At 49.7% G+C, this 27,073-nt stretch overlaps 1 protein-coding gene across 1 annotated transcript; it reads right to left on the bottom strand.

Moving 5' to 3' along the window:
- Window positions 1–13,396: 13,396 nt before the first annotated feature.
- Pes1 (pescadillo ribosomal biogenesis factor 1) lies at window positions 13,397–26,592 on the bottom strand. Its single transcript, XM_052198838.1, has 15 exons — window positions 26,487–26,592; window positions 22,426–22,505; window positions 21,379–21,532; window positions 20,164–20,273; window positions 19,278–19,449; window positions 19,110–19,199; window positions 16,844–16,960; window positions 16,675–16,749; window positions 16,368–16,454; window positions 16,090–16,220; window positions 15,606–15,731; window positions 15,329–15,513; window positions 14,745–14,902; window positions 14,498–14,659; window positions 13,397–13,784 (listed from the first exon to the last, which is right to left on the bottom strand). Exons 1-15 carry the CDS (start codon window positions 26,508–26,510, stop codon window positions 13,701–13,703), a joined length of 1,755 nt encoding a protein of 584 aa, XP_052054798.1. The 5' UTR covers window positions 26,511–26,592; the 3' UTR covers window positions 13,397–13,700.
- Between the last annotated feature and the right edge of the window lie 481 nt (window positions 26,593–27,073).

Genomic DNA, 27,073 nt, shown 5'->3' with positions numbered 1-27,073 from the left:
GAGGAGCTGCCCACGAGTCTGCCGGTGAGTTCCTGTCAGCCGCCAGCCTTCTGCTGAGGGTAGGGAGAGGGGCTAGCAGAAAGCCAGCCCATGGAGCAAGGCTCAGGCCCGGAACAGACCGTAAGCATAAGGTCTTAGTTTTTCTAGTGTTAGAGGGACGAAGATTCTTGTAGCTGCCTCTCTGCTACGCCTGAGGGCCCACCCTGTCACGCCCACTCACCAGAGTACCTTCCGGACCCCCGAGTAGCTTCGATGATGGAGGGCTACGGTGGAGGACTGGCAGTAGGGGGCAGACCAGCATCCTAAGCTGCCAATCAGAGGCTTCCTGATCTCACCCAGGAGAGTATGCTCCCCCACTCGCGGAACATCACAGATTCACTCATTCTGTTTGGGTTTTTCGAAACCTCAGTAGGTCCCTGTGTGTACTGCGCCCCACGGGGCTATTTGAGTCTCTGCTAGAAGGCAAGCCTGGGGCAGGACCTTTCCCCACAGCAACTGCGTAATTCCACTCAGGGGGTGCCACTGTGTCAAACCATCACCCCATTTTGTAGATAGGGAGAATGAGGTCTAATAGGTGACATGATCTGCTCAGGGTCACTCAGCAAGTAGGGACAGGGCAGGATTTTGAGCCCGTGTCTGTGGATCTCCCATATGCAGTGTCTTTGTATGCAGTGGCTCCTGAAGCCCGGGGGTGGGGGGAGGGGCAGGGGTGACAGTAGCCTGGGCTCTGTCCTAGGAACATAGAACTGTCTGACCTTGGTGGGCAGAGCAGACAGCTAATATGAAGGGATGAGAAATAGAAGGTACCCTGCTGGCTGCTTCTTCTGGGTCAGCTTCTTCTTTTTTTTTTTTTCTGTTTTTTCGAGACAGGGTTTCTCTGTGTAGCCCTGGCTGTCCTGGAACTCACTCTGTAGACCAGGCTAGCTTCGAACTCAGAAATCCGCCTGCCTCTGTCTCCCAAGTGCTAGGATTAAAGGCGGTGTGTGCCGCCACTGCTGGGCCAACTTCTTGAGGTAGTCAAGGCTCCTCACCCCCTTGCCATCTGACCTCTGGGAATTTGGTAACAAAACCGCTCCTCTCTGGCATTTCAGTCTCCTGCAGCAGACGCTGGTCACAAAGTAGCGAGGTCACTGGAAGAGCCTCTGAGCAAACTAAGGCTATTGGCTAGTATCCAGCAGCCTGGCTTGAGGGAGAACCACCCCAAAGCTCTGTGGTTCCAATGACAGGTGATCAGAGTATTAATTATTAATAGCTGTGACAATTAGCCATTGCCATCATTGTTGACCAGGGGCCCAGTCCTGCCTCACAGGAGAGGTACAGCCCACACACTTTTAATCAGCTGCGGGTGATTGATCCCAGAGACTCTTGAGCCTGGCACTTGGTGAGTGTTTGGTAAATGACATGCCACGGCCTGGGCATCTGAGGGAAGAGCATAGCTAAGACCTCTAGTCAGGCAGCTACCACCTGGGTGACACCCACAAGGGGAGATAGCCTATGGGTGAGGGTCATGCGTGACATGTATGCCAAAGGCCTCAAGAAGGTTTAGCTGTGTGACTCTGTGGTAAAGTTTGTTGAGTGTGCATGGACCTGTGGGTTCTGTCCCCAGCACTAAAGATAGTGAGGACGGTGACGATGATGATGGTGATGGGGTGATGATGATGACTATCATGTATTACTGGGTGTGAGGGTGCATGCCTATGATCTAAGCACTCAGGAAGCGGAGGACTTAGAGGCCAGTGAGAGCAGGCTGCAGATCAAGACCTTGTCTTTTTTGTTTGTTTGTTTGTTTTTGTTTTTGTTTTTTGTTTTTTTGGATTTTTTTTTTTTGAGACAGGATTTTTCTGTGTAGCCCTGGCTGTCCTGGAACTCACTCTTTAGACCAGGCTGGCCTCAAACTCAGAAATCCTCCTGCCTCTGCCTCCCATAGTGCTGGGATTACAGGCGTGCGCCACCATGCCCAGCTAAGACCTTGTCTTAAAGAGATAAAGAAATAATCTCCCCGTGCCCTGCCATGAGTGAGCCAAACACAGAAGTCATATGTGAAAATCACTCATACACAAGATATGCATGCAATGGTGAGAACATGCGTGTGAGAGAACACACGAGAGACCCAGAAAGAGCCAGCACCCACAGGCTGGGCTCTGGTCTTAAAGGCCAGATCTGAAGCCAGGTATGGTGGTCCACACCTGTAATACCTACAGCTCAGGAGGCAGAGGCAGGAGGAGGGTGACCCTGTGGACAGGCTGGGCTACACAGAGAGACCCTGGTTCAGGAAACTAAGTATGAAGGGAAGGCGGCTCAGCTGGAAAGGAAAGAGGCTTGCTACCAAAGTTGATAACCTAAGTTTGATCCCCAGGTGCCAGAAGTTGACCTCTGACCTCCACATTCCCACCTCTTCCCCGTAATAACTAATTAAATGTAATTTAAAATGCTAACACACACACACACACACAAACACAAACACCCCAGCTTGCTGTATGCCCTAAGCAAGACTATTTCCTTCTGTGGATCATCATTTCTCCTCTAAAAATGATACCAATGTCCTGTCATCATGGGACGCTCCATGTTTGGATGGAGCACACAGGCTCGCACGGGGCAGGCGTTTGCTATACTGATCATTACCGTGCCCCTCCCAGGGTCCCAGGCTGGCCCCACTCCATCATGTGCACACTAAGCCCAAACCAGTCTGATAGAAAAATGGATGGCATTGAGGAGTAGGTTTCCAGAGAAGCAGGGAGGCCAAACCTCAGAGAAGGCAACAGTATCCTCAAGGTCACACAGCACACAGGGGAAGGAAAAGGAGTGACTAGAAAACTAGGTTCTGTACCTCCTTCTGCTCATGATGGTGACCAAGCCGGGCAGGATAGACAGTTCCCTTGTCTTTTCTCTCTCCTTAATCCCTAGTTTCATGGCCTAGCCAGCCACATCATCCTGAGAATTGGTAACAAGCCAAACCCAACATCCTCCAGGTCAGCTAGGACTCTGCAGGACCAAAGGAGAAGCAGGACTCATTCACTACGACCTACACGCTGTGAAACTTGCCCGGGTGGTAAAGCTGTCTCAGAGTGTTAGCAGCGCACAGACCCTCTGCTCTCCATGCTGGATATGGGGGACACACTCACCTTGGGCTGTGACTGGTCGCCCCTTTCCTCTCCCAACACCCAGGCTGCCTCTGCAGTCAGAGACAAGAACGCTCCAATGATACCCAGCAGGCAGCTAGCTGGCTCCTTCCACACCCCACGCACCAGTGCCTGTGAATATTTATGAGCTCCCTCCCTAGGGATAATAAATGGAATGCCAGGTGCCATGGTCTTCTGGCTGTCCCCTGGCTGGACAGCCCTGGGTGATCTCCTCCCCTCTTTAGACCCCAACAGCCACGTAGCTCATTTACCCAAGAGTCCAGAAAGGTTCTAGGTGCCCTTGGGCCAAGGGCACACAGACACTGCAAGCTTGAAGCAAAGGCTGCGAGGGAAACTGGAAAGAGGTGAACGGATACACCTATGTGGGCAGCTTATTTAAACTCTCTGGCTGCTCTGTAGGTCAACTGCACATCTCAGGCCCATCATAAAAAAGAAACTAAGGCCTACAAAGGCAGAGTGTGGAACAACAAAGTCACAGGCCAAACACACACCTGCTAGTAGCTCAGACCTAAAGATACTAATATGTCCCAGACACAGACGTTCACCAGCCAACACAGGACCCCCAGGGTAATAGCTGACAGACTGAGGCATCCGGAGGAAGCAAGGTGTCTCTGAACACGAAGTCCTTCATCAAAGAATTCATGCCATGCTGGGCAGCCTGCCTGAGCAAATTATAGGGGTTCCACACATAGCTTGGACCCATTTGGCAGGTTTGGGGCTGGCTGGAGATGGTGTCCCAGGGCCTTGGAGGGAGACAGTAGTCTCCTAGCCTGAAATTCCTAGATCCATGCTCCTAACCTGAAACTCAAGCTTAGCCAGCACAGCAGTCTGAGGTTTAGCTCAGTTTCCTGTTGGCTTTGTCCCTTATCAGAGGGACTTTGTGGAGGCCATTCCTTCCTCGATGCCCACACTCCGGTAATGGCTGAAGCAGAAGGCTCTAAAAACACAGGACATCACAGTTCATAACAGTCAGTATGAGCCTCGGATGCCCAAGGGTCATCCTCCGCCAGCAGTCTGTCTACAGAGGCTGTTCCTCCTAGTCTTACCCTCACTAAGCTATGTATAATAAAGTTCCTGCCTAAGTCCTCTTTCCCTTTAAGGTTCTGTTTGCTGCTTGTGGTGTGTTATTCGGTTCCATCTCCAATGCTCTCTCTCACTTGAAGGCCCGGTTTTGAGGCTCTTTCTCCTAATAACCAAACCCTAAAGGTTAGATACGGGTATGTCAACTCTCTTTGAGGACCACCCTGACTGAGAGGCAGTTTTTCTTTTTCTTTTTTTCTTTTTCTCATATACATCAGCTTTTCTGACTTCTGGACTGACCTAGTTTGAAGGCAGCTTTATGGTGTGAATCAGACAGAAAGAATGCGACCTATGCTCCTATCTGATTGATTTATGGTCATATCTATGAGGGCATTTTCTTAATTGCCAGTTAATATAGGAGTGTCCAGTTGGTAGTGGGAACACCATCTCCAGGTGAGTAGGCCTAGAAAGGTTGCTTAACATGATCCAGGGTATAAGGCACTAAACAATATTTTCTGCTTTAAACCCCTGCCTTGAGCTACTGTCTTGCCATCATCACCAGTGATGAACTGTGACCTGTAAGCTAAAATAAATCCTTTCTCTCACAGTTGCTTTTTTAGCCATGGTGTTTATCACAAGCAATAGAAACCTGACTAGAACAGAAATGGCTACCAGAAAACAGGGGTATGGCTATGACAGACCTGACTGTAGGCCTTGTTGGGTGTTTTGTTTTGTTTTGTTTTGTTTTTGAGAAGTGTGTATTTGGAACTTTAAGTGGGAAGAACCACGAAATGCTCAGAGTTGGTGGTCCAGCTGGTCTGTGGGAAGTTGGAACATAAGATAATGCTAAGAGAAAGGTAGACAGTAGATACCTGGCCAATGAAATTTCCTCAGGGCTCTTTGTGTTATATTTTAGATTAAGAATCTGTGGAAGGGCTGGAGAGATGGACCAGTCATTAAGAGCGCTGACTGCTCTTCCAGAGGTCTTGAGTTCAATTCCCAGTGACCACATGGTTGCTCACAACCATCTGTAATGGGATCCAATGCCCTCTTCTGGTGTGTCTGAAGAGAGTGACAGTGTACTCATATACATAAAATAAATACATCTTTTTAAAAAGTTTAAAAAGAATCTATAGAAGCTTTGCTCTACTAGGACAATTGATTCTTGTTAACCAGGGCTGAAAAATCAGGTGTGATTAAGAAGAGACCAGCATGATTGAGGCAAATTCCTCAGGGTCAGCGCACAGAAGCTGTGGTCCAGGGAAGCCAGTGCTGCATCTCAAGCTGATAACTAAATATCTGTGGGGAGTTTTTACCATGTAAGAGGGCTCAGCCCACTGTGGGCAGTATCATCCCTGGGCAGAAAGCAAGCTAGAATAGACCTTTTATGTTCATTTCACAGACAAGGAAACTGAGGACCAGATGTTAAAAGAGCTGCCTTGTTACACACTGTAAAGAATGAATGTATTCATAAAGGCAAAACTGTACATCTGTACTTAAAGGGCCTGAGATGGTACCGAATATAAAGTGTACTTCCCCAGGGAATGGGGCTACTTACCATTAATGACACATTAATTAGATCCCTTACATACAATGTGAATATGTATGCATTCATATTTTACCAGAGTCTGTATTGCTTTGGAAAATAGTAAAACTTTATAAATAATGGGCCAGCAAGATGTCTCAGCAAGTAAAGGTGTTTGCACCAATCCTGATAACTTGGGTTTGATCTCTAGAACCCACATGGTGGTGTAGACCACTATGCTCCTGACTGACTTCAAACTTGCGATCCTCCTGCTCAGTTTCCCAAATGCTAGAAATATAAGCATGTGCCACAATGCCTAGCAACTTATTGTTTCAAAGGGCAATCACATAATCACAACACACACATACACACACATATACACACATACACACACACACACACACACACACACACACACACACACACACGAGCACTTGGCACCCAACAGAATATCTCGGTATTATATGCTAGCCCTAAGTAACAGGTAGAGAAATGGGCCCAGTGACTGTGGCAAAGCTATAAGCACATTCACAGCTCTCTCTGAGACACTACCCTGCTCATGCAAAACTACTAGCCTTCCTGCTAGCAGATCCAAGAACCCAAAGCAACAGCTCTAATGGGAAGTGGCAAATCACATCACAGATGTCAACAAAAAAACCAAACTCCTCCATCCATTAATCCTCCCTCCCCCCCTCTCTCTCTCCTCCCACCAGGGCTGACCATGAAGGCATTAATAATAAATATCAATACTTTATACTAGTCACATTCTGAAGATGTACTTGATTTTGTAAACATGCGGCATGGTAGAAAAGTTTTGGAGGCACTGCAGACGCCACACACAATGCTCTGGGTAAGCACACCTGCTGTCCGTTCCCAGACTTAGGATGCCCTTAATACAACAATGCTCCTGAGTTCCGAAACAGGGTGATTTCTGGCAAGAAACTGTTTCTATCCTAACAACTATGCTCTCTCAGTCTCTCTGGGAAGATCCAAAAGTGTGAGGTGTGTGGAGTCCTTAGCTCAGTGCCTGGCCAGTGGATCTGGTTATGTTAATGAACAACTTAGGCCCTTTTAGATCAATAGACATGCCATCTCACCCTTTCAATGATCTATGTTTCCCATGTGTTATACCTAACTTGCCTCGATATTCACATTCCACACCTAGTAAAATTGAGGCAGACACGAGTCAGAGAAAGGGAACACCTGTGGGCCTAACCTCCCTGCCCCAGAGAGAGCGCTCACCTGATGATTCCAAAGGTCTCCAAGCTGGTAAGCTTTGGGGGTACTTCTGCCCCATCCTGCTGTGTCCTCTCTAGAGTCATTCATATTTCATGGTATCAAACCAAAGCAAGAAGCTTGTCACAAGCCACAGACGGAGCCTAGAGTCCTACTATTGGTGGGTCATTCTCAAGTGAATCACTGCTCTCCTGCACAGCTCTCCTGCACAGTTTACTGTTTACTTGTTTATTCTTCCTTAGAGCCCAGTGAGAGGCACTGGGAGTGGCAGAGTTATCTCATATGAGAATTCAGCACAGAACCCAGGAAGTAAAAGAGATGCCGAGGAAGGCATCTCTCCTCCAGTTTGGGCAAGAGGCTGGGATCCTGAGATAGGGGGCAAAAACCAAACCAAAACAATGACAACAACAAAACCCCAAACCAACCAACCAAACACCCAAATTCTGTGATTTGCAGTGAACTCAACCACTTCTGAACTGTGTGACCTTCAGCAGGTCACTGACTTCTTGAGCCTCAGTGTCTTCCCTCTAGACAAGTAGCAAGGATGCCTGTGGGCACAGTGCAGCTTGAGCTGCCTGCAGGGCCCTCTGGTCCTCAGGTCACCCCTTCCAAAGAGGAAGAGATTGCGTTCTTCTGATTGGCTCTCCCTCCGCACCTCTTTCCTCCTGAAGATTTCCATGCCATCCTCATTATTACCCCAGTAACCCTGGGTGTCAGGTGTCAGTTCCTGCAGCCAGATGTGTGCCTGTCACCACAGACAGCTCGGGAAGAGTGAGGGGGTGCTCCACTGAGGACAGAAGGCTCATTCTCTGTGCCCACCTCTCACTAAGGGAGCAGACCAACCTGACACCCCTTTATAGAGTGCTGGCCCATGACTCCGGAACTGTGCAGTTGCAGATAGGATCTCTCCTGTCCCAACGAGACAAGTCTCTCCTTTGTGGCTTCACCTCCTCAGGGGCACACATACAAGGGGCTTTCCCCAATCACAAGAGTCTGTCACTGCCCAAGACCCCCAGTTTGTACTGTGACAGCTGCCTCTTCTGGGAACGCAGGTAAGGAGTGGGGAGATTCCTGCCTCCTACTCCACTAGGGCCCAGGCCGTAATGTCTAAGAGGATTAATTATTAACGAACTCACAGTTTCAGCAGAGCGCAACAGCTAGCCTTCCCTAGCCCCACGCACCCAATTTTCAGGGACTCCTGGGGTCAGGGGAGGAGGGGCACCCAGAGTAGGGCAAGCAACCAGCCAGAGCCTCCAGGACACAGCGTTGGTGAAGCAGCTCCGCAGCATTTCTGTATCTTTAGCTGGGCAAGCACAATCGATCGATTCAAGGTTGGCTCCTGGGGCAGCGTAGGAAGGATGTTCAGGAAGTAGGCTGAGGCAGGGCACCACCAGCAAGAGTGCAAGACCTCCCGACATACCTTGGTCCTGTTCTCCTTGGGCTCCAGGTGGCAGGGGTCGGCCCGGGCCCCCGCCGCCGCCGTGGCGCTCCCTGGGCGGCGGGGCGCACTAGCCGGGACCGGCGCGCTGGCAGGCCTGGTCCATGCCTCCGCCCCGCCGCCGCAGCGGCTGCCGCACCGGCTCTCAACACTCGCCAGGTGAGGGCAGCAGCCCGGCCCTGCCCCTGACGCCAGGGCCAATGGGCGCCACGGCCCCCTCCCCCGTCTTGTCCACTGCGCGCCTGCCCAAGAGGCACAGAAGCTGTATTCAGTTCCCTGGGGTGCAATATCGCGCCCCCGCCTCCTGCCCAACAAGGCCTGTTTGTCTCCGATGGGCCAAGGGGTCCATTGTCCTGCTGCCAGCCCAGAAGGGAATAGAGGGTGCCTGGGGCTTGGTGGTAGTGTTGGGGAGGGGAGCCTGGGCTCCGGAGAAAGGGGCAGGATTAGCTGCCGGCCTTTATGGACAGCACTGGAGCTCCGCAGGATGCCGTGGAACACTGGTCTTCCTAGCTCCCTCTGATGAGCCAGGAACACAACTGTGGTATTCAAGGACAGGTGAAGAACGAGGACCTCGGGGCTGCCTCAGGGTCTCTCACAGGGTTCAGCTAACTTTCCTCTTGAGGGTACCTCCTCAAGAAATCTGGGCAAGTAAGAAGTAGGTGCCTGTCTGGGTTCAGGCTGTCTTACATCCTATAGGAAAACCAAGGATGGGAACTAACCAGGAATTAGCCCCAGATGGGCCATCACCAGAGTCCCACTGCCCCCGACATTTCTAGGCAACCCTGGAATGGGGAAAATTCCACATCGGCCTGACTGCCAGGCATTCTTCCATATCTGATGGGCTTGCCTTTCTTTGTCCATGTGGGCCCTAGAGACACATACACCCATGCAGGCCTGAGTCACCTCCTAGGCTATAGGCTATGACTTCAAAAGTCCTAACCCTTTGTCCCTGCCTCTCCCAAGTGCCACGCCAGAACATGGCATCAGATAGAGCCCACTCATGCCACTTATACAGTGAAACCACCAGTTTGGGGGACCTTCGGGTCCACAAGTCAAAGCCTGCCAAAACTCTTGCCTTCCCCTTAAGGTGAGGTGCAGCCGCTGCAGCACAAATGCCACATACGCAACAGGTCTTCAGGCCATCCATCAGGTCCTTAGATTCAGGGCGGGCAATGCCGGGGTGGGGTGGGGGAGGGGCAATGGGAAAGAAGTCCTGGGAAGGACTGAATGACCAGAGCCCTGGCCCTGTCATGATGCATGGACACTTCCAGGTAAGGTCTATCATCAGAGGTACCTGGAGTGAGGAGGCAGGCCCACAAAGGTCACAACGATACCAGCAGTGGCCTCATTTGGATGGAAAGTTAGGCTATACCTGCCCTGAGGCCTCACTCCTTACCTTTCACCTGTACCAGCAGGTTTTGAGTCTACAGAAGCTAATCATCAGAGGAAGGAGCCTCTCAGCTGAGGAAATGCCTCCATGGGACCCAGCTTTAAGGGATTTTCTCAGTGACCAATAGGGAGGGCCCAGCCCACGGTGGGTGGTATCATCCCTAGGCTGGTAGTCCTGGGTTCCATAAGAAAGCAGGCTGAGCAAGCCTTGTAAAGCAAGCTACTAAGCAGCATCCACCATGGCTTTTACATCAGCTCTGCCCTGAGGATGCAGCTGTTTGAGTTCCTGTCCTGACATCCTTCAAGAATGGACAGCGACAGGGAAGTGTAAGCCAAACGCCTTTCTCCTCAGTTTGCTTTTTGGTCATGGTGATTCATGTTTCCTTGTAGCAACAGAAATCCTCAGACAAGTTTGTACTAGGAATGGGGTATTGCTGTGTTTTGGGGAGGATTGTGGAAGGACTTTGGAAGTCAGCCACAATTAACAAGAGACCAGCACCACTGAAGAGAAACCTTCCCACTACTGAACAGCAGATGCCGGTAAACTGGAGCTAAGGAATCAGTGATTTAGATCAGAGCCTGGTGGTGGTGGCGCACACCTTTAAACCCAGCACTTGGAGGCAGAGGCAGGCAGATCTCTGAGCCTGAGGGTCAGCCTGGTCTACAGAGTTCTAGGGCAGACAGGGCTACACAGAGAAACCCTGTCTCAAAATCAAAACAAAGAGATCAGCATCACTGAGGTGAAACCTCTGGGAAGTGTTTTCTGAGAACAGATGTGTTCCTGAGGCAGCCAAGGACTTCGTTATATGCAGATGTCTCCCAGGTGATACTGGTTTTGAAGGCATAAAGAGGTCATGAAGAGCAGCTGAGGCTTGGCACTGAGAGGTCAGGAGAGGCCTCTGGTGAAGGAACAGCCTCAATGACAGTTGAAGGACCAGGAACAGGTGGGGCAAAGAAGCTGGGGCGTGGCACCAAGAGTCTACTGGTCAAAGTGCAGCCCAGCTCCAGCAAGGGACTGCGTAGTTTTGGAGAAGCCATTACCACTAGGATAGCCACCAAGGACAGCAACAGCAGAAGAGAAAAAAGGCAAGATGGACCTAGAAAGGCAGGCTTCGTGTGAAGACAGCTGTGGAGTAGAGCAGTGGCCCAAGCCCTTCGGAGGGGTCCAGATGATGAGCGAATCCCACACACTGGACAGTTAGAATCTGGTGTTGGCTATCTTGATTTTCCCTCTTGAAGTATTATACAGAAGCCTACAGTTGAGTCTGAATTTTAATAGATTGGCTATTTTAAAGGGACTGAAATTTTAATGTGTTTCTAAAGACCATGAGACTTTTAGAAAGTTACTTATGTGGTCTTGGAGATGAGTAAGAAAGGAAAGGTTGAACCAGGCAGTCGTGGCGCATGCCTGTAATCCCATTACTCTAGGAGGCAGAGGCAGGCGGATTTCTGAGTTCGAGGCCAGCCTGGTCTACAGAGTGCTCCAGGACAGCCAGGGCTACACAGAGAAACCCTGTCTCGAAAAAGCCAAATCCAAAAAACCAAAAAAACCAAAAAAAAAAAAAAAAAAAAAAAAAAAAAAAAGGAATGGTTGGGGGCTTAATAGTGATGTTTGGGTGTGAGATTGACAAGGGGTATTGGCTTGTTTTGTGTGTCAACTTGACACAAGCTTGAGTCATCAGAGGAAGAGGCCTCCATTGAGGAAATGCCTTCAGGAGATCCAGCTGTAGTGATCAATGGGGGAGGGCCACGGTAGGTGGTGCCACCCCTAGGCTGGTAGTCCTGGGTTCTAGTTAAGCAAGCCTTGTAAAGCAAGCCAGTAAGCAGCACCTGTCTCTGGCTCTGCATCCATTCCTGAGACACACCAACTCCAGTGTTGTCTGTGTGACATGACAGTACTGTCATTAAGGCAGACAGGAGAAAAATGCCCCTTGGGGCTAGGCACCCTGGAGGTCCCTGGCAGTGTGCCCACCTCTGGCCTTAGAAAGGGCCTGATGTTCTCCAAGGATATTGCGCTTCCTGGGTTATGGGTTCTGCACTGGGTCTTTCTTCTTCCTATTCTTTTTTCTTTTTAAGATTTATTTATTCATTATATTAAGTACACTGTATCTGTCTTCAGATGCACCAGAAGAGGGCGTCAGATCTCATTACAGATGGTTGTGAGCCACCATGTGGTTGCTGGGATTTGAACTCAAAACCTTTGGAAGAACAGTCAGTGCTCTTAACCGCTGAGCCATCTCTCCAGCCCTCTTCTTCCTATTCTTAATTCTTTATACAACACAATCCCAGCCTACAAGCTGGTTAATTGATAAAGGAGAACTTGGTATTCCGGTGGAAAGAAAAAGAGGATGTGGCGATTATACCTACTGCTTCCAGTCCTAAACTCAATGTTGAACCTTAGTGAAAGAAAGTCTTGGAATGTTTTTCAACAGGGTCTTTTTTTTTTTTTTTTAGGGTCTGTCTTTATCACTAGCCTTAGCAAAGGTAATGCACAAAGAACAGAGACATTAGGGAATGTTATGAATAGTTTGTAGCAGGAAGAATAAAGTATGAAAAAGTATAGGACTACTGATGAACTATTGCGTTGTACAGGTACTTATAAGAAGGTAATAGATGGATAAAAGCATTGAAGGGTAGGTCCTATAATATTCTTTAGATTATAAACATAGATTAGCTTGAGCCAGACCACATTGGTGTTTGCTGTCCAGGGCAGTATAGAGGGCTCTTGTAAAGAATGTGTTCATTCTTAAAGCATTTTGACTTTTGATGGCAGGTTTATGGCATACAAATTGGTCTGAAGGCCCAGGTTCTCCAATTGATTATTAAACCACAAGTTAGACTCGAACACCATTATGTCTGAGGTTCATGATCATAGTTTGCTTTTGATCATGGTTCACAGAGTAAGTTCATGTGGGCATTGCTGTTCTAATTTAAGATGGAAATGTATCTTCTTTAGCAATTGTTTGAGTGTTTCTGGAGGTGTGCCAACCTCAATCTGTTCCTCAATATACTATAAATATGCCTGACTAAAAAGTAAAGCCGCAGCAGATTCAAACCACTCTTTGGTATGTCTGTCTGTCATTACCTCACCGCACCTATGCCTTCCTGAATACCAAAGCCCTGGTTTCCCCTCGGTCGTAACTCCCTCAGCTGGGTCAGTCCGTGGCACACCTGCCCCCAGGCTCCTAGCCCGTTTGAGTCTTGTCCTGTTCCTTGAGTAATAGACAGCAATATGGAAGTGTAAGCCATAAATACTTCTCTCCCCATCTTACTTTTTGGTTTTGGGGCTTCATCACAGCAAAGGAACCCTTAACAAGATACCTTCTATCACTGTCTGGTGAACCCCAGCGGGGAGTGAAGGAGGCCAGTTATTTATAGACCATGACTGGTCTGGACAAGTGAGCCCTTAGCATACTGCTTGCAGGAAGATTCCACAACTTTAAACCCTAACTTGAGGAAGGAGGTTCAGAGTAGAGCCTGAGCCAAAATAGGAACCAGGCCAGGGCAAGTGTGAATGGAACCCAAGCCCAGAATGTTTTGTGACCTTTCTACTGTCCCTGAACTCAAGAGTTCTAGTGTGCTCGAGCCATCTGGATCTGTCCAGGTGACACCTCTCCAACCCCTTCTTGTGTTCAGAAGCCAATTGGCTGCAAAGATCCAACCATTTAATAACAAAAGCTCATCACCCTTCCTCCACAATAGCATCCTGAGCACAGGATGGGCACAGCTATGTTGGAGGCTGTGGAAATCCAAAGAAAATAATGTCAGACGGACTCCTGGATTAAGAACTGCATTGGGTAGAGGCCTCTTTGCCCAGGCACTGGCATGAACCACACAGGAGGCTGGAGCTGGCCACACACCACCAAAAGTACAAGAGTGCTGGCTGATGTGGATGTTTCTTTCACTAGCTTGCTTCTGCCAAGTCCAAATCTCAGTGACGGATGACTGGAGCTCACACGGGCCTTGTCCTCTTGGCCTTTCTCTCAGACCTCACAGCATCATCATGGGCTTTCCTCTTCTCTGCGAGCTTGTTGGCCTGTGAGAAGGAAAGAGGAACTCAGGCTGGGGTGAGGAAGGAAGCAGGCAAGCAGAGAGGGGTCTCTTCCCTTACTGGGGCTGACTTACCAGCAGAACTAGTCTAGAAAAGCTACCAAAGATCTCAACTTGAACCTTACGGTGAAAGGACAGCACTCCTACCATTGCCAATATAGCTCATTATTTCATGGTCCACAGATTTCCAGCTTGGAAAATCTAGGCCTACTCTTCTATCAGCTTCTCTGAGGGAAAGACAAATTCCATTCAAGCCTTTACTGGAAGAGGCAAGACAGGGACAAGAAGACTTTTTCCTGGGCTACAAGTAATGCTCCTAAGAACCAACTAGAGGTTGGCAGGGTCTGCTTTGGGGGTCACACTACAGTGTCAGAGAAAGAACAGAGAAGAGGCAAGACTGCCAGCCACCTCTGGAGGCCTCAGTGCACAACTGCTTTGTTTTGTTTGGTGTTTCCTTTTTCTTTAGTTCTTCCTGAATCTCTGGGATAGCGCCATCCTCAAGAGCTATGCTGCTTAGTGGTGGGGAGTGTCTAGGGTGAGGCCTTAGTTTTTATTCCCAGTTACATAAAACCAAATCAACAAAAAGTCTAAAGGGAGAGGCCCGGATCACACGGGCCAGAGTCTGTCTGGAAGGCAGCCGGCAGGCCAGCGCTATCCTGTGCAGCTGCGTGAAGGCCTCATGCCAGGGCAGGAACCTACCTCTCGGACTTTGCGCCGTTTGCCAAACATGATCTTTTGATAAAGGTACTTTTCTCGCTTCTTCATCATCATGATGGCCAGGCGCTTGGCCTCACTTTCTTCCTCCTGGGCCAGTCGCTGTTTGTCTTCCAGCTTCACAGTGCCGGCCATAACCTGGGGCTTCTGGGAACAATGCATCTGCATGTGAACTGGGCCTTCTGGGCTGACAGGCTGCTTCCCAGGGATGGCTCTGCCTAGTGCTCCCTACCTTTCCTTCCAGCCTTTGCTGCTCCAAAGCCGACAGGTGCGCCTCCTCCTCCTCCTCCGACTCAGCTTCCCCATCTTCCTCCTCATTTTCTGCTGCAGCATCACCATCACCTTCGTTGTCATCATCTTCATCATCCTCATCCTCCTCTTCCAAGTTTCCTGCAGAGATCAGGTAACTTCTAAAGGCCTATATGTTTGCTCTTCCCTAGCACCAACTTGCTAGGAAAGTTGCTTCTATGCACTCCAAATGCAGCTCAAGGGTGCCCCACCAATGGTCCCCAACAGCTCCTACAGCCCCGCTGAGCTGCCTTCAGTGAAAACTCTAAGGACCTCTCTTGAACACTCTGGATACCTGGGCAAAAACTGACAACCCTAGGGTATGCTGCCCAGCTAATGATCCCTTCAGCTGACTCCAAATGTGACACCAGACTAACATTGCAAATGCCTACAGGGCTGAAAGCTTTCAGCTCCAGCTGTCGGGGGGTCTGCCAACTCTGTAGGCAAGGGAAGTGGCCAGCTTGGGCACAGGGGCCAGGACCACCCAGAGGATCCTGTCCATACAACTGCGCACCCTGCGCGGCTCACCTGGATCTTCTCCCCGCTGCAGAGCCAGTAGCTTCAGCTTCTCAGGGGGGATGTAATCTCCTTCCTTCTCAGATACGAAGGGCGAAAGATGTGGTGGCAGCTGCTCCCCAGGGAGGTACTCTGCCACAGGGAGGAGGAGCCGGGCATTCACACAGTCAAACACCCACTGGGGCTGCACATAGTACCTGGTATGGAGTAGCCAGCAAAGAAAGGTCACAAAGGTAACGCTGTGTCACCAAGGCCTAGGACATACATCCTCCCCTCCAGGGCAATCTACCTGCCAATGATGGGGGTTTGCTGCCCCGGCCGGTCAACAATCTGGTGGGTGATGCAAGAATCTGTGACATCATAGGTGGCTCCGATGCACAAAGACTTGTCCCAGGATACATCCCCACCAAAACTCCTACAGGAACAGGGGAAACTATAAGCCTTTTAGGCACTAGATTGCCTGCCCTGGAAGCTGGTTTCTCTGGATTTACTACCTACAAACCCACTCTTCTAGGAGGTACCTATGCCTGCCCAGAGACTTGTCTGGGGTAACACCTACACTCCTGGTTCGATAAAGGCCTTGGCTAGTAACAGAACAGCAGCTCTCCCTTCAGCCGAGTGCTCCGAAGGTGTCTGCATGAGGTCAAGCCCTCTGTACATAATTGCTGTGAGAAGTGGAGACAAGCTCATGATGTTACCAACAGGCCTCCAGGCTAGGATGGAGCCTGGAACATTGTACAGCCAGAGCTATGGGCTGGCTAAAGCCTCCCCACCTGATGATGAAGGCCAATGCTTCACGGGGCACTTCTCGATTCAGGAAGAACTTCAGGCCTTCAAAGAGTTTCTTGTGCTTTTCCTGTGCCTCCATCTCTTTCCTTCGATCTTCCTCCTGTGCTGTCACCTCCTGCAGAGAAGGGGCCAAGCTTCACACCATTAGGCCATCCAGCTCCACCAGAGGAGAGACTAGAGCTTCCTTCTGGTCCCCAATCCCTCATCCTGTCCCACCCTGTGCACTCCTGGCAGGAAGGAAGGCAGCACAATACTCACTCACCCCATCTGTAGGAAACTCATCAGCCTCGGCCTCCTCTATAGCAGGCACCACCACTCGGGCCAGGCTGGCACTGAGGGCAGCCAGTTTCTGTAGGTAGAGAGTAGAACTGCAAGGTGGCTTGCTTGCAGGCAGGGAACCTCATCAGGGTGTGGGGTGGGGTATGGAACAAAACCAGCTTCAGGGCACGTTTGGGTCTGGGTTCTAAGGGTAAGTCCTAAGCCCACCCACCTAGCAGAATAGCTAACTATCCACGGTTCAAAGACCATCCGAATGACGTAAGGCCAATACCTCCTGAAGTCCCTCTTACCTCCATAGAGCTCTCAGAGTCCAATGCATATGTGTCCTCGCTGACCTTTGTTTCTGCTTGGGCTAGACCTTCAAGCTGAGAAGAGGGAAGAGGACACCTATAGCCCTTGCCTCAGTGTGAGGATAGAAGGACTACATGCAAGCTAGGTGAGAAGACGCTAGGACTCTACCTTGGGTGGGTAGTGAAGGTTGAGTGACTGGTAGAGGCGGAAGTTGACAAAGCCCAGGAGCGTGGTATAGAACTCAGTGAAGGTAGCCATGACCCTGTAGTCCACATCTGTTGGATGCTGGAGGTATGAGACAGGAATATCAGCAGTGTTAGCATGGGGGTGGGGTGGGGGGGGTGGTAGGTGTTATGCTACGAACCCACAAAGACCTTAAGTACAAGTGAGGCTCTGGACAGAGGCCACAAAGGTTGTGGGTACATGGAGGCCAGTGCCAGGTCCCTGCCCTACCTCTTCCTGGCCCTCCCACTCTGTCACTTATCAGTGGGACATAGGACACATGCCTTCTCCACCCATTCCAGAAGGTGTTCAAGATCTGCTTCAGGGCTGCTCTGAGCACTGGGAAAGCAACCTTCCCGAGCCCAGCAAGGCCTGAGTGTGTGGCCCATAGCCCACAGCCCAGAAGAGATGCTAGGCATCTACTGACTAAGGTGCCTCAGAAAGCCAGGTGGGGCTAGTTGTAGCAGGTGAGCAGGACCCAACCCCTCCATACCCTGGAGAGTCTGGGATGAAGCTCACAATTTAGCATTTCCATCTCTAATCCAGCCTAAGACTAGGCTGAAGCAGAGGTAAATCACCCTCCCCAACTGTCACACAGCAGGCAGAGAGGTGCACAGCTCATCTAAAACTAAAGTGTCTCAATTCTGGAATAATCCCACCCTCTAAAGTCAAAGCAGCCTATCCAGAGTCCCACCAAGCCTTGCCAACCACTGGGAGGCACCCACCCAAGTCCCACTGCCCAGCACCGGCTACCCAGAGGAAAGGCATGAGGGTCCTCGCTACAGCCACCCTTTGCTGAGAGGAAGCAGTTGACAGCAAGCTGGGAGGAAGGAGGTATGGGCAGCCCATGCCCTTCCCCCAGGGCCAGCTGTGTGGAGGCTGGTCCTCACAGGGCCCTATTCACCACTCCAAGGACACACAAAGACCAGTCTGAGCATAATGGGGGTTCAACATCAGAGAGAAGGAAAGACAGAAAGGGCCAAAGAAGTTAGGCAGGAAGGAGGAGGAGCAGAAAAATGGAGAGGGGAAGAAGGGCCGTGTATCCTCACTCCTCAAGCCTGTCTCTGGGAAAACTGCAAGAGGGACTGCTGAGCTCCAAGGCCACACCTTATCCAGACAGAAGTCCCACTACAGTGAACCAGAGACAGGGCCGGTTCCAACTTCAGCTATCCCCTGAACCCGAGAAGCTCAGAAGCCCAGTTTACTCTGCAACAACTGTTATCCATGCAAGGTACCAGTTCCTGCTAAATGAACAAGCAGAAAAGGAAGCCAAGTACCTGCCAGACAGACAATTCAGGGGCCAAGCCGAGCTAGAACCAATCCTCAGGCATGGGGACTGGGAGCTAATAAGGCTTCCATAGAAAGCAAAACCAGACTCCTCTTAGCCCGGCCCTGGGAAGAGCCCCAAGGACTTGAAGAGAAGCTAGTAAGAGGCAATGCCATGTGCCAAGTGCCTCTCCAGTGCTCCCTTCCCCGAGTCACGCTGTGGGGAGGATGGGGCAGAGGAGGCAGGAGTGAGCGCTTCTGCTGTGGAATGCTGTGACAGAGTGGGTGTGAGAGGAGGGCTGGGCTCTGCTGTTTGATCCAGGTAGTAGCTGTACAAAGTCCTGGGCGTCCCTGACCTCCAGAGCTGCCCGAACTGCCATTCAACCACAAAGGCCGCCCCATTCAGAACGAGGTCCATTCAAGGCTTGTTTTCTGTGAAGTCCTCAGGCAAGGCTGAGAAGATGGCAGCACAGTAACTGAGGCAGAAGGGTGAAGGAACATGTCCAAGGCCACCTAGCACAGCGGTTCTCAATGTGTGGGCCACCTCAGACCATCTTATTATCAGATATTTACATTATGACTTATAACAAAAAATTTACAGTTATGAAGTAGAAACAAAGATAATTTTGCAGTCGGGGGTTACCACCACATGAGGAACAGTACTAGAGTCGCAGGTCAGGAAGGTTAGAAACACTGCTCCAGCAGAGGTGCTGCAGCGGGACAAGCTCAGTTAGGCTTGGCCTATGGGCCTTGCTCATTGCACACTGAGAGGTGACTGATCAGGGTTCCTGACCGACTGGGCTGTAGAGCACATGCCTTACTCTGCCCCTCAGCCCCATCACGCACAACAGCCAATAATCAGAGTAGCAAGTGCTGGACCCCGAGACAGCACCCTACCAACACCTTTCCAGGAAACAGCACAAGGCCCCCCAGCAGGCACACTTACATCATGGGAGAAAGCATAGGGTGCAATCCAAACGATGGGCTGGCCCAGCACCTCAGCCTGATAATAAATGCCTTTAATGGACAGGAAGACCTGGGAGGGAGGGAGAACAGCATGAAAACCAAGGAGTGACAGAGGAGGACCAGGGCTCCCCAGAGAGCCTCAGCTCACCTTGCGCAGGGCTCGGGCAGCGATGACGTAGTGCAGGAACTCCACAGTGAGCCGGCGGCACAGCTGAATGGTCTGCACATGACACTTGCCCGTCCGGGGGAAGGTGGAAAAGAGGAAGCACATCGACAGGGCATCATCGAGGTCCCGCAAAGCATCGATGAATGTGGGGTACCTGCAGGGTGGTACTCATGCCCATTCTGTTGGTTCCAAGGCCCTCTAGCCAGAGGCCCTGACACCAAGCTAGGCACTGCCATAGCTACTGCCTGACATGGCGATAGCAACAACTTTCCCACAGCTGGCCATGCACCTGCAAACAATGCTGTAGCCACTGATGAACTAAAAAGTTGCAGTGACTCTCATGACCTCAAGATATAGCACAGGAACCTCAACCATGTGTTACCTTCTGTGAATGAGAGGACACTGTGAATGGGAGAACATCAAAGCCACTGATAAGCTAATGACAGGGAGGGGTCTTTGGAAGGTTAAGCAAGAAACAGTTACGACCGGACCTCTCTTATGCTTTCTATGTCTGTAGTGTGGAAACTCGTGGCTCTGGCTCTTCCACCATGGGGCCGTTGAAGGTGCTGCTGTCTTTGCTCATGAAGTGTATTCCTGGCTGCCCCAAACAGGTCATTTCCAGATATCTCTCTGGGTATGCAATAATATAACCATACCATACACCTAAGTCCTCTCCTTGCTGCCTTATGACCCTTACTGCACACAATGCTACTTACAATCAGGACTTTGATTTGCTAGCTTAGCTTTTGGTCTAACTCCTCTAAGAGGACATGCACTGTCAGTCAAGTGTCGGTCTTGCACCCATTTCCTCCCCAGCACTAGGACAGCATTCAGAAGCAGCGGCAGCATTCTGAGGAGCAGGACTCACCGCTCCTTGACAATGTGGTCCAGTCTGTAGAAGGGTTTGTTGTCCTTCAGGCGCTCCACGGCATTCCATTCGCTCTTCCCATAGGCCTTGCGGAGCTTCCGAACAAACACCTGGAAGAAGGGACCAATGAGTCTGCAGCCAGGCCTGAGCATCTCCTCCGTGGAGAGTGAACATGGCGCGGGGTCTCCTCAAGGCCTTCTGAAAGTGGCCATAGCTGTTTGCCTGTGCCAACAGCCCTCAGCCCATTCCATGGGGCTCTAGACCCGAGAGGATGACCAGAGGCGGCCCAGGCCCCGCGCTTGATGCGCGGATGTGTGGACAGCACCACGTTTACCTGGGATGAGAAAGCGTATCAGCTGTTTTGCATTGAGGCAGATCTGGCTAGAGGAACTAGCTTTTACTGCAAACTCCTATGGGCATCACCCCAAAACTAGTTGTTAAACAACAACAAGAACAACAACAAAAAACTGAGATAAACACTATAAGGCCACATCTTCCAAACCAACAGATGTTTTCCTCCCAAGAACTGTTCAAATGAGCTGCAAAGCTCCTCAGAAGCCTGAACGGTATGCAGGCTTATAAACAGCAGGACTTGGATACATCCCCACTGCTTGCCCGTTTCTAGCACTGTCTGATGTAGCTGCACAAGACAGCCACGGGGGCTGCCCAGACGCCTGCTGGCCACCAGGTGGCTCCACTCCTCGGAGAGCCCCATTTCCAGTCAGGGGAGCCAGGCACAGCAGTTTAATTAAATTAGTCTCCTTTCCGCTCTCTACACATGGTGGAGATAGGTTTCTGATCCCTGTGGCATTTGAGCATACATGAGCACATATGAGCATATATGTGGCATTTGAGCACGTATGCTTATGTATGGAACAGAAGCCCAGGCGCCCTGGAAGCAAGCTGACAAAGAGCTAGACTAAGGGAGCTGAGGAGCGGAGAAAGCGCCAAAAGCCCCTGTAATGGCGCCATTCTTGCCTTGTGGGCAAAAAAATCATAGTAATAATCTTTTTTTGAAGGGGGCAGAGTTGGCTAAAAATGATACATAGGTCCTGTGCAAAGGATTTTTAGACAGGCAGTCTTACTGAACCCGGGAGACATCGTTCTAAGGTGGAATGACCTCCTCCCCCCTATAGGACTGACCCTCAGTGTGGACCAGCAACCTTGGGGGTCAGTGACTCACAACGCTGCAAACACCCAGAACCCAGGCCTCACCTTGTATTCTCGGAATTTGTTGACGATGGGTTCATGGAGGAGGAACTTAATGTCTTTGATAAGGTAAAACGTTCGGGCTGCTGTGGAACCCTTGTTAACTTTCTTCTTATGCTTGGGTTCATGAGGATAAATACCTTTCAGGATGCACAGCCGCCTGGAAGATAAGCATCTATTAGACCATCAAAGGAGCAAAGCCAGGCTGGGCCTCAAAATCAAGCGTAACCAAAAAACATGGGATTCTGTGCTTCGAGATCTTCCAAGTGGGTTTGTCTGATGATCACAAGTCCCTAAACACACCGTGCAAGCAGACAAGACATCGACAAGGCAATGAGTGAAGAGCATACTGAGAAGTCAACATTCCAGACATATAAAAGCACTGAAGAAGAGGGGCAGCCAGGCACAGGGGTGCACACTTGCTCTCCTGGCACTCAGGAGCTGAGGCAGGAGAAGCTAAGTTTAAGGCCAGTCTAGACTATGGGAGCTTGCTTTTCAAAACAAACAGACAGACAGAAAAAACAGGCTTGGGAATATAGCTCAGTGGCAGAGTGTTTGACCAGCATTATGTGAGGGCTTTGATTCAATGTCTACCCTGCAAAAAAAAACAAACAAAAGAACCAAGCAAACAAGAAATTCTCTTCAAAACAACAAAAATCTGTAAACAGCGCACACACACACACACACACACACACACACACACACACACACACAGAGAGGGGAGGTTGCAGGTCAGGATTAGCCTGACAGAAGGACCCAATGAGTGCACAAACATTTAAATTTGACTCTACAAGGCAAGCGTCCCTAGCCGTAGGACTCAGGGCTTCTGTCAAAGGGTAGTCAGTAAAAGCCCACCCGAAGAGCTCGTTCTCTGGCCTCTCCTCAGACCACAGAAGGCAAAGCTCAGCTCACTAGCAAAGCGCTGAGGAAGAGGAAGAACATTACAGAGCCCACACAGCTCAGTGAGGCTGGGAGGCGGCTGAGCTTTCGCTGTGCATTCATTTCACGACCCAGGCTCCCAGGGCCCCCTATTCTGTACCTCTCCCACCTCACCTGAAATCAGGCAGGCTCAGCTGCAGCTTCTTCCGGGCCTTATTTCGGGTGATATAATTGGTTGCAGAGCCTCGTTCATACTTAGGGAAGAAGAAACAATTCTCCATTAGTGACGACTGCAGTGAGTGACATTCAACTGTGGGAAAAGTGAATTCTAGAGACAGCTAAGGTTCTGGGCAGGTGGCAGAGATATTTCCGGGATGGAGATTGCTGTAGGGAGTGAGATAACCTAACCAAAGGAGCTTGGTTCTGTCCTTGTCGCTGCCAGCACAGAGAAGGGCAACCACGCCATGCTGCAGTCCTGAAGTACTTAGCACAGCTCTACACCCAGTCTAGCAGTGATTCCACAATGGATCCCCACAAGCCTGTGGGATAGGTGCCATCCCACTACCCATCTCACAGCAAAGGAACAAGCTCAGTCTACAGCCCACTCAAGCCACACAGCTCAAAAGCTGGGGTTGGAGGCACTGACTGCTCTTCCAGGACATGAGTTTAAATTCCAGCAATCACAAGGTGGCTCACAACCATCCGTAATGAGATCTGACGCCCTCTTCTGGGGTGTCTGAAGACAGCTACAGTGTACTTACATACAATAAATAAATCTTTAAAAAAAAAAAAAAGAAAGAAAAGAAAATGTTTGCCCTAAGCCTTTCCCTCCCTGCCCTCTTCATTCACCAGACACTAATGATGTTCAAAGCTTTAAGCTAGACAGATGCTATAAGGGTGAGAAAGACAACCAGCCTGGTTTCTAACCTGCCTCCAAGAAGCAAGTTATCTTGTTCAATCATCTGGATGTCTATGGTGTTAAGACGGTGCTTCTCATTTATATCATTGTTAGAGAGAAAAATAGCATCCTGTTCCAAAGAGCCTGAAACAATAGCCACCCATATCCTCCCAGACAAGAGCTTCCTCTGTAGTGATAGCAGGAGCCTCTATACCCAGGTCCCTGAACTACCTATGTAGTTCCCCCACCCCACAGCCATAAAACACTAGTCAGTCTTTCCTGTAGTCATCCACTGTCTACTGGGAACAGGCCCATGCTAATAAGCCTTACGGCATTCAAGGATGAACTTCGTTTGATCCCAAAACACATAGAGTGGAAGGAGAGAACCAACTCCTGCAAACTGTCCTCTGACCTCCACATGTACACTGTGGTTCTTGGTGGGGACATGAGAGAGAGAGAGAGAGAGAGAGAGAGAGAGAGAGAGAGAGAGAGAGAGAGAGAGAGAGAGAGAGAATGCACATTAAGTAAATGTGAAAAAGAAAAGTATTTCTCACTGAGCGAGGCATGGTGGTAAACACCTATAATTCCAATACTCAGGAAGTAGAAAGAGGAGGACCATGAGCTCCAGGCCAGCCTGTGGTCTACAGTGAGCCATCTCACCACTAACCGCAGTCCGAGCTACTGCTGTTGCCCTTGGTTACTCCCCAGAGGAGGGACTAATCCCTACTACTGAGAACATCATGCACTTCAAATGCAAGAATCAGAGGCCATTGAGGAACCTGACCTGCAGGCCTTCTCCCTGAGGCCCAGCTTTCATGGTACTGGGAAGGAAGCAACTACGATCCTACCCAGCTGTGATGTCTACAACCACAGCAGCAGTCTGGACGGCACAAGAAAGTGAAGGGGGCAGGAGAGGTGTGAACACCAGAGCAGTAGCCGACAGTTTTCTACTTGGACTTAAGACCCTCTCAACATAGGAAAACCATGCCTAGCCAACTACCCTGCCACCCAGTCCTGAAGGAGAACCTACAACCACTGCCTCACAAATCAGCATAATCCCTGACTACATTTTAAGTATTTGTCCTTATACCCACAGAGAAGTGTAGTCCTCACCTCTCATCAAAGAAACGTCTTTGCAGTAGACACCATTTCAGAAAACCACAACCAATCAAAATGCAGAGTTGTGGAGCCTAATCTACAAAATAAGGCCTACACCTAAGGCTCAGGGATCACCGTGGAAGAAGGAACTGAAAACATTTAAGAGTCAGAGGATGAGGAAGTTTGCTGAGATTTGTGTCTCCTAGGAATGTCAGAAACGATACCCATAAAGTCTCACCTACATGGCTGCTTAAACATATGCTGGACAAGGACAACAGACTTGCTAATGTGGATGGAAGAAAGACCAAGAGATGTGAACCCTATACAAAGAACTGCAGGCAACTAAGGAATGCTGAGAGTGGGAGAAATAGGATTCCCTCTCTGTCACACTCACTCACACAAACACACAAACACTAGTATATAGACTCAGCTATGTATTTAGAGACATATATATACATATATACTTATATGTATATAAAAGACATATTAAAAAGAGGCCATGAATTTGAAAGCGAGCAAGTGAGGATATATGAAGAGGTTTGGTGGGAAAGGGGGAATAATGTAATTATGGTCTCAAAAAAGTAATTAAAGGGGTTGGGGAGATGGCTCAGTGGTTAAGAGAACTGACTGCTCTTCCAGAGGTCCTGGATTCAATTCCCAGCAACCACATGGTGGCTCACAAATACCTATAATAAGATTGGATGCTCTCTTCTGGCATGCAGGTGTGCATGCAGATAGAGCACACATATACATAAAAAGAAATAAATAATTTAAAAAAGTAATTAAAAACAACAAAGCAGATTGGTATCAGAAACTTTCAAGTCAAAGTTTAGACTTGGGCCATCTCATTTACTTCATCTCCATCCCCTGAAGTCCCTTCGTGCCCACAGTCTCTTACAGAAGCCAAGAGTAACTCAGATCAAGCCACTTTCTTCAGTTGTCTTCTCCAGCCTCAAATGATACGGCTCCAACCTCACCTACACAACACATTGCTTGTTTCCGTCTCACAGCTATGCTGGTGTCTTTCCAAAACCCTGCGCACTGCCCGCCTCTCCTACCTACTGGCCATGGGCATTTGCTTCCACTGCAGTTCTCTCAGCTAAGCGCTTCTGAAGGAGAAAAGAAAAACAGCAACCTTTTGTATTAATTATGATTAAGAAGCTTACTTACGAAACACAAGGTTGCATAGGACGAAAAAACTGTCTCTGATCCGAGACAACAGAGCTAAAACTGACTTCTGCTTTTAACATGCTCACCCTTTCCCCTTTTCTCCCAATACCACAGGGATAACAACTTCCATCTGCTAAAGACAACACTAGTTTAACCAGAAACCTGCAAATTTCAGCTTTCATAAATCCTGTAAGGAGAAAAAGACCACCCTAAAATATAATACTTCGACAGCGTCTAACCCCATATAAACCATGAAGCATTTCTGTTGGAGCCTGGGCCTCTTTAAACTACGGCTGGAAGCTACAGTTGCACGCTAATCTAAGTCTCCCCTTTATCTGAGTGCAGAAAATTCTCTTTGGGGGAAAGTTGAGGACCATCCCCACCCTCCAACATTTTCATGTCTCAGACTAAAGTGTTCTGGTAGTTCAGATATCCACTAAAATGCTACGTCCGGCAGGGCGGTGGTGGCGCACGCCTGTAATCCCAGCACTCTGGGAGGCAGAGGCAGGGGGGTTTCTGAGTTCGAGGCCAGCCTGGTCTACAGAGTTCCAGGACAGCCAGGGCTATAAAGAGAAACCAAATCAAAAAAAAAAAAAAAAAAAAAAAAAAAAAAAAAAAAAAAGCTACATCAGAAGAGGACCTCCAAGACAACACTAGTGCCTGTTATTACTCTCCACTTTACTGCTTCTCCCTAGCTTTCTCTGGAGCGCACTTAAAAATCCTTAGCCACTTTATCTGATTATTTTGTTCAACGGGAAAGGTTGACACCGGGAAAGCGGGGCCACATCTGACTGCTTACTTCTCAATTCCCAGTACCTAGGACCGGGCCTGGCTCAACTAAAAAAGTCCTAAGTCGTAAGGATGAATTCTACGTCCCGTCGATCACTCTGTGGTTTGGCGGCTCAGCCTGTCTTCACAACTTTCCACGGAAAGCTCGGCACAGTTCTTCCCGGCCTCCAGGGGCCTGCGTGCAGCAGGTTCACTCCGGCCGCCGTCTCACGACCTCTCGGTCTCCAGAGGCCAGGGAAAGCGGCAAGTCCGAGCTCCCACCACCCTGTTTCCCGCTCACCTTCTTCTTCTCCAGACCTCCCATAGCTCCACGTTGAGAAATTCTTTAAAGCAGCGCGGAACCGCAGAGCTACTTCCTCCCGCACGTGCCCTGACTAGGGCCCTGAAGGACCCCACACCTCCAGCGCCGGGCTGCCCGAAAATATGCCTGTGGGAATCCGGAGAATGTTGTGTTCTTGATGACCTCTTTATTTACTGCAAAACTCTCTCTATTACTCAAACTATCACTAATTGTTGTAGTTCCTTTAGTCCTTTTCTTAGTTACCAAAATCTATATAGGCAAGCTTTAAACCAACATTGAAATTTAGGCAGATTTATAACCACCCTAGACCCGGTTGTTTGACTACGCAAGCCCCAGTGCATTTCGGGATTCAGCACGCCTGAAGGCTGGGAGACAGCTCCACGCCTTCTGGGATGCTGAGGGCTCTGGAGTCTGGTATCGGAGCTCTGAGATCCGACTGACTGCCTCTGCCTCCAGAGTGCTGGGATTAAAGGTGTGCACCACCACTCCTGGCTGATGTCTTCTTTAAAAAACAAACAAACAAACAAAAAACCCCCAAATGCTTACTAAACCTAAAGCTACTAGCT

Source organism: Apodemus sylvaticus, chromosome 11, assembly GCF_947179515.1.
Source record: "Apodemus sylvaticus chromosome 11, mApoSyl1.1, whole genome shotgun sequence".
Classification (NCBI taxonomy): Eukaryota; Metazoa; Chordata; class Mammalia; order Rodentia; family Muridae; genus Apodemus; species Apodemus sylvaticus.
This window is presented reverse-complemented; position numbering and strand designations above follow the sequence as displayed.